General features: G+C 45.9%; 1 protein-coding gene across 9 annotated transcripts in view; it reads left to right on the forward strand.

Annotated features, from left to right (window-relative positions):
- Window positions 1-13464, forward strand: part of LOC113923830 (zinc finger protein 717-like) — a 28561-nt gene that overhangs the window by 10518 nt on the left and 4579 nt on the right. For 7 of the 9 annotated variants that reach the window (XM_035724355.1, XM_035724354.1, XM_035724356.1 and 4 more), the window contains 3 exons: window positions 4678-4803; window positions 10902-10995; window positions 13166-13459. In XM_035724355.1, the coding sequence (XP_035580248.1) occupies window positions 4678-4803; window positions 10902-10995; window positions 13166-13459 (514 nt within the window). Of the gene's footprint in view, window positions 1-4677; window positions 4822-10901; window positions 10996-11727; window positions 11873-13165; window positions 13460-13464 lie in introns of all 9 variants that reach the window. The other 2 variants (XR_004819665.1, XR_004819664.1) reach the window with 2 other exon arrangements.

Raw genomic sequence — 13464 nt, forward strand, 5'->3', positions numbered from 1 at the left:
TGTACTTGCCTCTTGGGACCACCTTTGCTGTATCCCAAAGGTTTTGAACCGATGTGTTTTTATTCTCATTAGTTTCCATGAGTTTTTTAAATTCTTTGATTTCCTGATTGACCCATTCATTCTTTAGCAGGATGCTCGTTAACCTCCAAATGTTTGATTTCCTTACAACTTTCTTCTTGTGATTGAGTTTCAGTTTCAAAGCACTGTGGTCTGAAAACATGCAGGGAATACGCTCAGTCTTTTCGTATCGGTTGAGACCTGATTTGTGACCTAGTATGTGATGTATTCTGGAGAAAGTTCTATGTGCACTTGAGAAGAATGACTGTTTTCTTGTTTTAGGATGGAATGTTCCATATATATCTGTGAAGTCCATCTGGTCCAGTTTGTCATTCAAAGCTCTTGTTTCTTTATTGATCTTTTGCTTAGATGATTTGTCCATTGCTATGAGTGGGGTGTTGATGTCTCCTATTAATATATTATCAATATGTCTGTTTGATTTGGTTATTAATTGGTTTATATAATTGGCTGCTCCCTTGTTGGGACTTAGATATTTCCAGTTGTTCGATCTTCTTGTTGAATATGATATAGTGTCCCTCTTCATCTCTTACTACTATATCTTCGGTTTAAAATCTAATTTGTCTGGTAGGAGAATTGCTACCCCAGCTTTCTTTTAAGGTCTGTTAGTTTGGTAAATGGTTTTCCACGCCCTCATTTTCAGTCTGGAGGTATCTTTAGGTCTAAAATGAGACTCTTCTAGACAGTATATGGATGGTTTTTGCTTTTTTATCCAATCTGATACCTTTGTCTTTTGATTGGAACATTTAGCCCATTTACATTCAGAGTAACTATTGAAAAATATTTAGTGCCATTGTATTGCCTGTAAAGTCCCTGTTTCTGTAGAGTGTCTCTGTTACTTTCTGGTCTGTGGTACTCTTGGGGTCTGTCTTCACTTACAGGATCCCCCTTAATATTTCTTGCAGGGCTGGCTTGGTGGTCACATAATCTTTTAGTTTCTGTTTGTCCTGGAAGCTCTTTATCTCTCCTTACATTCTGAATGACAGCCTCACTAGATAATGAATTCTTGGCTACATGTTCTTCTCATTTAGTACCCTGAATATCTCATACCAGCACTTTCTGGCTTGCCAGGTTTCTGTGGAGTGGTCTGATGTTATTCTGATGTTCCTCTCTCCATATGTAAGGAACCTGCTCTCCCTAGCTGCTCACAGGATAGCTTCTTTTTTTCTAGGATATGCAAGCTTCACTATTACATGTTGGGGTGTTGATCAATTTTTTTGATTTTGGAAGGGGTCCTCTCTGCCTCTTGGATATGAATACTTGTTTCCTTCCTCAGATTAGGGTAGTTCCCAGCTATGATTTGCTTAAATATACCTTCTGTCCCTCTTTCTCTTCCCTCCCACTCAGGCACCGCAGTAATTCTGACATTGGTTCGTTTCAGGGCATCATTAATTGCTCAAAGCCTTTCTTCATGGGCTCTGAGTTTTCTTTCTCTCTTTTCCTCAACTCCCTTCCTTTCCATCAGCCTGTCTTCTAGATGACTTAGTCTCTCCTGCCTCATTTACCCTAGCTGTTTGAGCAACCAATTTAGACTGCATATTACTCATAGCATTTTTAAGTTTGGCCTGATTAGATCTCATTTCTGCACTTAGATTTCTGCATTGTCATTTGTGCTTTTTTCAAGCCTAGCTATTAACTTTATAATTGCTATTCTGAATTCCATCTCTGACATCTTATATCCATATCGATTAGCTCTGTGGCAGAGAACATTGCCTCTGGTTCTTTCTTTTGTTGTGAATTCCTACTTCTAGTCATTTTGTACAGAGAAGGCTGGGTGAGCGAATGAACAGAGTCCAAAATAACAACGATGATCCAAGCAAAATACACCCTAGAAAAATCCAAAGTGGTCAGAAGCCATCATGGAAAAGCAAACAAAACCAAAACGAAACAAAACAATAAAAAAGGGGTGGGGAGAGACTATAAACTTGCAGGGTGGACAAAGCAGAGCGATCTACTTGTTCCTGATCGAATTTTGGTCTGTGTGTTAGAAGACACTACATCTCAAAATTGCAAAGAAAGCAAAACTTATATATATATGTGTGTGTGTGTGTGTGTATACATGTACATATATATTTATATAATGAAATAAAATTGAATAGAGTGAAAAAAGGACTAAAATGAAGCATATGTCTGTAAAGTGTAGATGTAAAAAATAAAAGTTAAAAAGTGACTTAAGAATATAAGTTGGTAAAACAAGAATCTAGTTGAAATGGGAAAAAGTTAAAAAAAAAAAGAAATGGAAAATGTTAGACTGAAAGATAAATGAATCATGAGAAAACACCTGTAGTGCAATATACTATTTTCCCCTGCTGCTGGAGTTTTACAGTCGTGTGGGATCCATAAAGTTGTAGTCCACGTGTTCTTTCAGTCTGTCTTCTTGGGTGGGGCCTGCTGTGCTGCTTCTCAGGTTTCTTTGTCTGAGTTGAGTTGCCCCACCTCTTGTCAAATTCTTGCCAAATTTTCTATATGAACTTTTAAATTATCTTTTGTGTATCTAAGAATGTGTTATTAGGATGAATTATATTAATTTACTGATTTGGGGAGAATTGATGTTTTTGATGTAGATCCTTCCTATTCATGAATATGGTGTGTCTTTTCCTTTGTTAGTTCTTTTTGTATCCTTCATATTTTTTCCCCTGCCATGGTTTGGTATGTTTTCTGTTAATGGGTTGATATGTATTCTGCTTTTTGTTGTTGTTGTTATAGTTTGAATGTTTTTTTGTATATGAACTTGATGTACATGTTTTTACATATTTTTTATAGTCTGGTAATTTATAAAATTTTCTTATAGAAAATTCTTTTTTTATATAGAATATGTCATAGGATTCTTGGGTTTTCTAGGTAAAATATATGTAAATCATGACCATTTTCACTATATTTTATCTCTAATTGCATTGACTGTTATCACTTGTAAATTTTTGAATAACTGTGGTTGTAGAGCATCCTTATATGCCAGTGGTTCCTCATTAAGTGTGATGCTGGCTTTGGGGTGAGACATTTACATTGTATCATTTTAAGGATGCATCCTCTAAATCCTCTTTTGTTGATGGTTATTACAAATGGGAGGTTATTTTGTAGATACCTGCTCAGTGTTTATTTAAATGATCATAGGGCTTTTCAGAAATATGACTATGATGACATGTCTTAATAGATTTCTTAATATGGGGGTTATTTCTATTCCTAGACTAATCATTAGAAATTCTTTCTCTGTGTCATGGTCTCTTTCTGTGTCAGTAAATATTGGTATTCCTAAAACATGGTACCTGTTCCTTTTCTCCTTTCAATCTCTTAGGTTTCTCTTTGAGCTCTTTCATTCACTTGGTGGCTTCAGTCAGCTACTGCTAAAATTCTGCAGCTTCCCAAATCTTTATCTTCAACTTAGATTTCTCCTGAGATCTAGGTCATATAACCAGTTGCCATTTTGATATCCCTACATACCTGACCACAGAAACTTCAAACATGCTGTGTCCAAGATCTGTGTCTTTTGTGCCCAGTGCACGCCTGTGTCCTCTTTTCCAGTTCCACCTTACAGCACTCATATCTGTCTGGCTGGTTGTTCGGACAGCCTGGTAGGAAAACTCCTCCTTCATCCTTCTCAGAGCAAATTAGTGCCAAATTCTGTTCCTGCTTTTTCTTTTCTTTTTTCTTTTTAGGATTAGTTCCCTATTCTGTAATCTTATTGCTCTATATCCTTTCACCTCAGGTTTGTCCCCTCTGACTCTCTTAAGCTCTCCCCATTTTCCTTCTAGGGGATGACTATTAAAATTCAAATCTGGTCACATAACTTACCTCTTTTTATGGGCCCCTCACTATATACACCCTGTGGTGTAGGAAGTGGGAGGTGCTTACCCTGGGGTAGATATAAGCAACCCTTTGGGATATATGGAGGAAATATTAGGATGCCTTTTACATGCTTTTAATTTGTAAAAACAAAAGACAATGTGAGTACATCACATTTGTTCTTTTGGAGTTCGGTCAAATATTTAACTGCAGAACCACTATAATCAGTTCCTTAAATACCTTTACTGCCTTTATCTCTCACCACAGCCCAGGAGCAGTCACTTCGACATGGCACTGTTTGTGCTTCTGTTAATGTAGAATGTGTTCGTCTTGCTCTTGTGACTTCTGCTATAGCCTCATATTTGTGAGAACATGGGGTTCACATGGAACAGCTAACATGTTTGGCTCTTCAGTGAAGTGTAACTGGATAGTACAAAGGACAGCTGTTTTCCCCTTTATTACTCTAGTCTACGTTAAACGTGTGTTTAACCTGGTTTATCTAGTGCAGTATTTCAAGTATGTCTTTATACATATGCCTCCATTACCAGATCATACATGCTGAGGAGCAGAATTTTATTTGTCTTTCGATCTCCAGCAACAAGGACAGTTCAAGGTATAAGAGAAACTTTATGATAGTATTTTTAGAAACAAATGAATTAACACAGAAGTAGGAAATTTCTACTGTGGTATCACTTTACCCCACAGTACAGAGTACAAACCATGGTGTATATTGTACAAGACAAAACACACAGAAGAGAATGAACTCCCAGACTCTGTTCTGATCCAGGCTGATGCCTTGAATTGAGACATGTGTCATTACAGGAGTTGGTGTCATTTGAGGATGTGGCTGTGAACTTCTCCTGGGAGGAGTGGCAGGACCTGGACGATGCTCAGCGTACCCTGTACAGGGTGGTGATGCTGGAGACGTACAGTAGCCTGGTGTCACTGGTGAGTGGAAGTGTCCTTGTAAGTGTGAGCAGTTTTTTTCTTCATTGGCAAATGTGCAACTGTTCATGAAGTTAAATGCTACTTGGGTTTAAGATTCGAGGCCCAGAGTGTTCACCCTCCAATCAGAGGTACACCCCTCCAACCAGAGTGTTCACCCCTCCAACCAGAGGTTCACCCCTCCAACCAGAGTGTTCACGCCTCCAAGCAGAGTGTTCACCCCTCCAATCAGAGTGTTCACCCCTCCAACCAGAGTGTTCACCCTCCACCCAGAGTGTTCACCCTCCAACAAGAGTGTTCACCCATCCAACCAGAGTGTTCACCCATCCAACCAGTGTTCACCCCTCCAACGAGAGTGTTCACCCCTCCAATCAGAGGTTCACACCTCCAACCAGAGGTTCACCCCTCCAATCAGAGGCTCACACCTCCAACCAGAGGTTCACCCCTCCAACCAGAGTGTTCACCCTCCAACCAGAGTGTTCACCCTCCAACCAGAGTGTTCACCCTCCAACCAGAGGTTCACACCTCCAACCAGAGTGTTCACCCTCCAACCAGAGTGTTCACCCTTCCAACCAGAGGTTCACCCCTCCAACCAGAGTGTTCACCCTCCAACCAGAGGTTCACCCCTCCAACCAGAGTGTTCACCCCTCCAACCAGAGTGTTCACCCCTCCAACCAGAGGTTCACCCCTCTAAGCAGAGTGTTCACCCCTCCAAGCAAAGTGTTCACCCCTCCAATCAGAGTGTTCACCCCTCCAACCAGAGTGTTCATCCTCCAACCAGAGTGTTCACCCCTCCAAGCAGAGTGTTCACCCCTCCAACCAGAGTGTTCACCCCTCCAACCAGAGTGTTCACCCTCCAACCAGAGTGTTCACCCCTCCAATCAGAGTGTTCACCCCTCCAACCAGAGTGTTCACCCTCCAACCAGAGTGTTCACCCCTCCAATCAGAGTGTTCACCCTTCCAACCAGAGTGTTCACCCTCCAACCAGAAGTTCACCCCTCCAAGCAGAGTGTTCACCCCTCCAAGCAGAGTGTTCACCCCTCCAAGCAGAGTGTTCACCCCTCCAACCAGAGTGTTCACCCTCCAACCAGAGTGTTCACCCCTCCAACCAGAGTGTTCACCCTCCAACCAGAGTGTTCACCCCCCAATCAGAGTGTTCACCCCTCCAACCAGAGTGTTCACCCTCCAACCAGACGTTCACCCCTCCAACCAGAGTGTTCACCCCTCCAAGCAGAGTGTTCACCCCTCCAATCAGAGTGTTCACCCCTCCAACCAGAGTGTTCACCCTCCAACCAGAGTGTTCACCCCTCCAATCAGAGTGTTCACCCCTCCAACCAGAGTGTTCACCCTCCAACCAGAGTGTTCACCTCCAATCAGAGTGTTCACCCCTCCAACCAGAGTGTTCACCCTCCAACCAGAAGTTCACCCCTCCAACCAGAGTGTTCACCCCTCCAAGCAGAGTGTTCACCCCTCCAAGCAGAGTGTTCACCCCTCCAACCAGAGTGTTCACCCTCCAACCAGAGTGTTCACCCCTCCAACCAGAGTGTTCACCCTCCAACCAGAGTGTTCACCCCTCCAATCAGAGTGTTCACCCTCCAACCAGAGTGTTCACCCTCCAAACAGAAGTTCCAACCCTCCAAGCAGAGTGTTCACCCCTCCAATCAGAGTGTTCACCCCTCCAACCAGAGTGTTCACCCTCCAGCCAGAGTGTTCACCCCTCCAACCAGAGTGTTCACCCTCCAACCAGAGTGTTCACCCCTCCAACCAGAGTGTTCACCCCTCCAACCAGAGTGTTCACCCACCAACCAGACGTTCACCCCTCCAAGCAGAGTGTTCACCCCTCCAACCAGAGTGTTCACCCCTCCAACCAGAGTGTTCACCCCTCCAACCAGAGTGTTCACCCTCCAACCAGAGTGTTCACCCCTCCAACCAGAGTGTTCACCCTCCAACCAGAGTGTTCACCCCTCCAACCAGAGTGTTCACCCCTCCAACCCGAGTGTTCACCCTCCAACCAGAAGTTCACCCCTCCAACCAGAGTGTTCACCCCTCCAACCAGAGTGTTCACCCCTCCAACCAGAGTGTTCACCCTCCAACCAGACGTTCACCCCTCCAAGCAGAGTGTTCACCCCTCCAACCAGAGTGTTCACCCTCCAACCAGAGTGTTCACCCCTCCAACCAGAGTGTTCACCTCCAACCAGAGTGTTCACCCCTCCAACCAGAGTGTTCAACCTCCAACCAGAGTGTTCACCCCTCCAATCAGAGTGTTCACCCCTCCAACCCGAGTGTTCACCCTCCAACCAGAAGTTCCCCCTCCAACCAGAGTGTTCACCCTCCAAGCAGAGTGTTCACCCCTCCAAGCAGAGTGTTCACCCCTCCAAGCAGAGTGTTCACCCTCCAACCACAGTGTTCTCCCCTCCAACCAGAGTGTTCACCCTCCAACCAGAGTGTTCACCCCTCCAGAGTGTTCCCCTCCAACCAGAGTATTCACCCTCCAACAGAAGTTCACCCCTCCAAGCAGAGTGTTCACCCCTCCAAGCAGAGTGTTCACCCCTCCAAGCAGAGTGTTCACCCCTCCAAGCAGAGTGTTCACCCCTCCAATCAGAGTGTTCACCCCTCCAACCAGAGTGTTCACCCTCCAACCAGAGTGTTCACCCCTCCAAGCAGAGTGTTCACCCCTCCAACCAGAGTGTTCACCCTCCAACCAGAGTGTTCACCCCTCCAATCAGAGTGTTCACCCCTCCAACCAGAGTGTTCACCCTCCAACCAGAAGTTCACCCTCCAAGCAGAGTGTTCACCCCTCCAATCAGAGTGTTCACCCCTCCAATCAGAGTGTTCACCCCTCCAACCAGAGTGTTCACCCTCCAACCACAGTGTTCACCCCTCCAATCAGAGTGTTCACCCTCCAACCAGAGTGTTCACCCTCCAACCAGAAGTTCACCCCTCCAACCAGAGTGTTCACCCCTCCAAGCAGTGTTCACCCCTCCAATCAGAGTGTTCACCCTCCAACCAGAATGTTCCGCCTCCAACCAGAGTGTTCACCCCTCCAACCAGAGTGTTCACCCTCCAACCAGAGTGTTCACCCCTCCAATCAGAGTGTTCACCCCTCCAACCCAGAGTGTTCACCCTCCAACCAGAAGTTCACCCCTCCAACCAGAGTGTTCACCCCTCCAACCAGAGTGTTCACCCCTCCAACCAGAGTGTTCACCCTCCAACCAGACGTTCACCCCTCCAAGGAGTGTTCACCCTCCAACCAGAGTGTTCACCCCTCCAACCAGAGTGTTCACCCTCCAACCAGAGTGTTCACCCCTCCAACCAGAGTGTTCACCCTCCAACCAGAGTGTTCACCCTCCAATCAGAGTGTTCACCCCTCCAACCCGAGTGTTCACCCTCTAACCAGAAGTTCACCCCTCCAACCAGAGTGTTCACCCCTCCAAGCAGAGTGTTCACCCCTCCACCAGAGTGTTCACCCTCCAACCAGAAGTTCACCCCTCCAAGCAGAGTGTTCACCCCTCCAAGCAGAGTGTTCACCCCTCCAAGCAGAGTGTTCACCCTCCAAGCAGAGTGTTCACCCTCCAACCACAGTGTTCACCCCTCCAACCAGAGTGTTCACCCTCCAACCAGAGTGTTCACCCTCCAATCAGAGTGTTCACCCCTCCAACCAGAGTGTTCACCCTCCAACCAGAAGTTCACCCCTCCAAGCAGAGTGTTCACCCCTCCAAGCAGAGTGTTCACCCTCCAAGCAGAGTGTTCACCCCTCCAACCAGAGTGTTCACCTCCAACCAGAGTGTTCACCCTCCAACCAGAGTGTTCACCCTCCAACCAGAGTGTTCACCCTCCAATCAGTGTTTCACCCTCCAACCAGAGTGTTCACCCTCCAACCAGAGTGTTCACCCTCCAACCACAGTGTTCACCCTCCAATCAGAGTGTTCACCCCTCCAACCAGAGTGTTCACCCTCCAACCACAGTGTTCACCCTCCAATCAGTGTTCACCCCTCCAACCAGAGTGTTCACCCTCCAACCAGAAGTTCACCCCTCCAACCAGAGTGTTCACCCCTCCAAGCAGAGTGTTCACCCTCCAATCAGAGTGTTCACCCTCCAACCAGAATGTTCACCCTCCAACCAGAGTGTTCACCCTCCAACCAGAGTGTTCACCCCTCCAATCAGAGTGTTCACCCCTCCAACCAGAGTGTTCACCCTCCAACCAGAGTGTTCACCCCTCCAAGCAGAGTGTTCACCCTCCAACCAGAGTGTTCACCCCTCCAATCAGAGTGTTCACCCCTCCAACCAGAGTGTTCACCCTCCAACCAGAAGTTCACCCTCCAAGCAGAGTGTTCACCCCTCCAATCAGAGTGTTCACCCCTCCAATCAGAGTGTTCACCCCTCCAACCAGAGTGTTCACCCTCCAACCACAGTGTTCACCCCTCCAATCAGACTGTTCACCCCTCCAACCAGAGTGTTCACCCTCCAACCACAGTGTTCACCCCTCCAATCAGAGTGTTCACCCCTCCAACCAGAGTGTTCACCCTCCAACCAGAAGTTCACCCTCCAACCAGAGTGTTCACCCCTCCAAGCAGAGTGTTCACCCCTCCAATCAGAGTGTTCACCCCTCCAACCAGAATGTTCACCCTCCAACCAGAGTGTTTCCCCCTCAACCAGAGTGTTCACCTCCAACCAGAGTGTTCACCCCTCCAATCAGAGTGTTCACCCCTCCAACCCGAGTGTTCACCCTCCAACCAGAAGTTCACCCTCCACAGAGTGTTCACCCCTCCAACCAGAGTGTTCACCCTCCAACCAGACGTTCACCCCTCCAAGCAGAGTGTTCACCCCTCCAACCAGAGTGTTCACCCCTCCAACCAGAGTGTTCACCCCTCCAACCAGAGTGTTCACCCTCCAACCAGAGTGTTCACCCCTCCACCAGAGTGTTCACCCTCCAACCAGAGTGTTCACCCCTCCAATCAGGTGTTCACCCCTCCAACCCGAGTGTTCACCCTCCAACCAGAAGTTCACCCTCCAACCAGAGTGTTCACCCCTCCAAGCAGAGTGTTCACCCCTCCAACCAGAGTGTTCACCCTCCAACCAGAAGTTCACCCTCCAAGCAGAGTGTTCACCCCTCCAAGCAGAGTGTTCCCCTCCAAGCAGAGTGTTCACCCCTCCAAGCAGAGTGTTCACCTCCAACCACAGTGTTCACCCTCCAACCAGAGTGTTCACCCTCCAACCAGAGTGTTCACCCCTCCAATCACAGTGTTCACCCCTCCAACCAGAGTGTTCACCCTCCACCAGAAGTTCACCCCTCCAACCAGAGTGTTCACCCCTCCAACCAGAGTGTTCACCCTCCAATCAGAGTGTTCACCCTCCAACCAGAGTGTTCACCCTCCAACCAGAGTGTTCACCCTCCAACCAGAGTGTTCACCCCTCCAATCAGAGTGTTCACCCCTCCAACCAGAGTGTTCACCCTCCTCCAACCAGAAGTTCCCCTCCAAGCAGAGTGTTCACCCCTCCAATCAGAGTGTTCACCCCTCCAATCAGAGTGTTCACCCCTCCAACCAGAGTGTTCACCCTCCAACCACAGTGTTCACCCTCCAATCAGAGTGTTCACCCCTCCAACCAGAGTGTTCACCCTCCAACCACAGTGTTCACCCCTCCAGAGTGTTCACCCCTCCAACCAGAGTGTTCACCCTCCAACCAGAAGTTCACCCCTCCAACCAGAGTGTTCACCCCTCCAAGCAGAGTGTTCACCCCTCCAACCAGAGTGTTCACCCTCCAACCAGAGTGTTCACCCATCCAACCAGAGTGTTCACCCATCCAACCAGTGTTCACCCCTCCAACGAGAGTGTTCACCCCTCCAATCAGAGGTTCACACCTCCAACCAGAGGTTCACCCCTCCAATCAGAGGCTCACACCTCCAACCAGAGGTTCACCCTCCAACCAGAGTGTTCACCCTCCAACCAGAGTGTTCACCCTCCAACCAGAGTGTTCACCCTCCAACCAGAGGTTCAACCGGCCCTCTGTTGTACAGTTCTTGCGGCTGTGCTCTTGTCATTCTTCAAAGGCCTTGAAACTTAAGCAGTTTGTTAAAAGTCCCACTGTATTTCTGATCCACAGGGCACTGCATTACCAAACCTGAGGTGATTGTCAAGTTGGAGCAAGGAGCAGAGCCGTGGACTGTAGAGGAAGCCCCAGCCCAGAGCCTCCCAGGTCAGTCCGTGCATACTGGGCAGGGCTCTGGGATGAGGGGAGCACCGCAGATGGTAGCCGTGCTGGGCTGTTTTTTCCCAGGTCCAGACCTTAGGACAGTGAGTCTGCATGTGTCAGACTCATGCATTCTTCACTCTCAAAATATGGCTCTCACACACAAATGTCCCCTTTTTTTAATCACCTTCTATTTTCTTAGACTTACCCAAAATCCAATACCTAGCTGCATCTCTTGGCATTTTTTTTTTTTTTGGTTTGTTACTTTCTCTAGATTCTTAATGTTTTCCTCTTGTCCATTTTCAAGGACTGTTTGCTTTAAGGCATTTATTCATACATTTGTTTATTCTTTCAGTATGTTAATTGGAAAATTTTAGGCAGTGGTCATTTTCTTATGCAGATAACAACAGTAATCAAAAAAATGTCCTTTTTATGGAACTTGAAGTTTCTTGAGAAGGAAAATGAAACAAACATATATGTTAAGTAGTGAAGTAAGAACCCTAAAGTATATTTAATGAGGACAAGAGAGAGAAAATTGTGGTGTATTATCATTTGAAGGGTTCTCAGAAGGCAGTTTTAGGGCGATTAAGTATTTACATTGGTAGAGCTTAAATTGAGATGACTACTTTCCATTTCCACATGTCATATATGGGTGCATACAAAATCTAGAGTAGGGGATAGATGTCCATCACCATACTGGAGATGTAAATTGGGAAATTCTTAACCCTAAACTGCCAGGATTAGAGGAGGTGGCCTCTGGAATTATTAAGAACATGAGAGAAGAAGTCCTGGTGGAAATCTCGTGAACTACGACATCAGAGATCATGAAACTGAGGAGGACCCAGCAAATTCTTCAGCATGGAAAGAGGTGGTTTGTGACATGGTATGAGAAACTAGAGATTGTGGGTCCAGAGCTAATAGGATGAAGAGTTTCAGGATGGGGGACTCAACCTTTGGGATTGGAATCTGAAGTTAGCATGTTTACCTTCTCTTGTGGAAATCATTGTTAGAAAAGAAAAAAGAATGAGAAATGTGTGGGACTCCAGTTTCAGTGGAACTCAAAGACAACTGAAACTCTGAAGTGTAAGATAGAAGTCTTCAGAAGCAGTGAATTACCAAGTAGGGATTGTTGTATCATGAAGTGGGGTGAGAATGCCAGGGATTTTTTTTTTTTTTTTTTAATCTAAGTAGGAGCTAGAAAGGTTTTTCAATGATGGTGGGCATAGTCTGGGTTGTGGAACCTAAATCTTTTATTTTTTTAATTTTTAAATTTTTAAAATTTTTATTTATTTGAGAGAGAGTGAGAGCGAAAGCAATCACAGAGGGTGAGGGAAAAGCAGACTCACCACTGAGCAGGGGGCCTGATGTAGGGCTTGATCCCAGGACCCCGGGATCATGACCTGAGCTGAAGGCAGATGCCTAACCGACTGAGGCACCCAGGCGTCCAACCTAAATCTTTTAGACTAGCAGGGAGGAGTTGCACAAAGTGATGAACCAGTTTCCTGTACCTGTTATGGTTGTGAGAAGCCAGGGATGTAGGATTTCATTAGGAATTAGGAGAAAGCTGTCTTTGCCTAGCATAGAAAGAGAAAGAGAGAGGATGTTGAGAAACTCCACAGGTGCTCATAGGCACCCCCCAGAAGGAGTAAAAAAATAAACGTGGGTGCAAATCCTTTTCCTAAGCAATATCCCCACTTAGGTGACAGACAAATGGTCCTCTACTGCATCCTAAAGTAGCCGATCCAGGAGGATCTTGTCATCTTCAAAGCTGAGTGATGAGAAAAGGCCAAGTACAAGGAGTTATTAGGAGAGAAAACAGGAAATAGAACAGGAACACAATGGCAGATGAAAGAATTCAGCCAAATCCGTGGCTAGGGAAGAGGTGAATATTGTGACCGAATATTTCCTCATGGATCCAAAAAGGAGAAAAGAAACTTAAAAAAGCAAAACCGACAACTAAAACCATGATTTGATATTAGAGAATCTATTCGTGTAATTTGTTACATCAATTCATTAGAAAGAAAAATCATATGCTTATCATAATCATATCCATTATTGATTCTTCACAATTCGTATCCTACTGTGATGGAAAGAAACTGCTTCATTCTTATACAAACATTCCATAAAAAAATGCTTAGATGTGGTTCACAGATATGGTTACTTTGTCTAATTTTAGATGTCCAGACTGCAGATGAAGTGATTGAGACCCACCAGGAGCATCAGAGCAGACATGTGTGGCAAGTTGGATTTGCCAATGACAAAATGTCAACTAAGGAGAGAACCAACTTGGGAAAACCATTTAATTTGAGTGCAATCTACCTTTCAAACCTGATTATAAATAATGGAAACTGTTCAGGAATGAAGCTAGAGGAGTTTAATGTGTGTCAGAACATGTTTCTCCCTGGTGTGCCTGATGAGATGCATGTTGGAGAGAAGCCTGAGGACCATAATACAACTGGGAAACCCTCAGGTATG

Source organism: Zalophus californianus, chromosome 15 (assembly GCF_009762305.2).
Source record: "Zalophus californianus isolate mZalCal1 chromosome 15, mZalCal1.pri.v2, whole genome shotgun sequence".
NCBI classification, from domain to species: Eukaryota; Metazoa; Chordata; class Mammalia; order Carnivora; family Otariidae; genus Zalophus; species Zalophus californianus.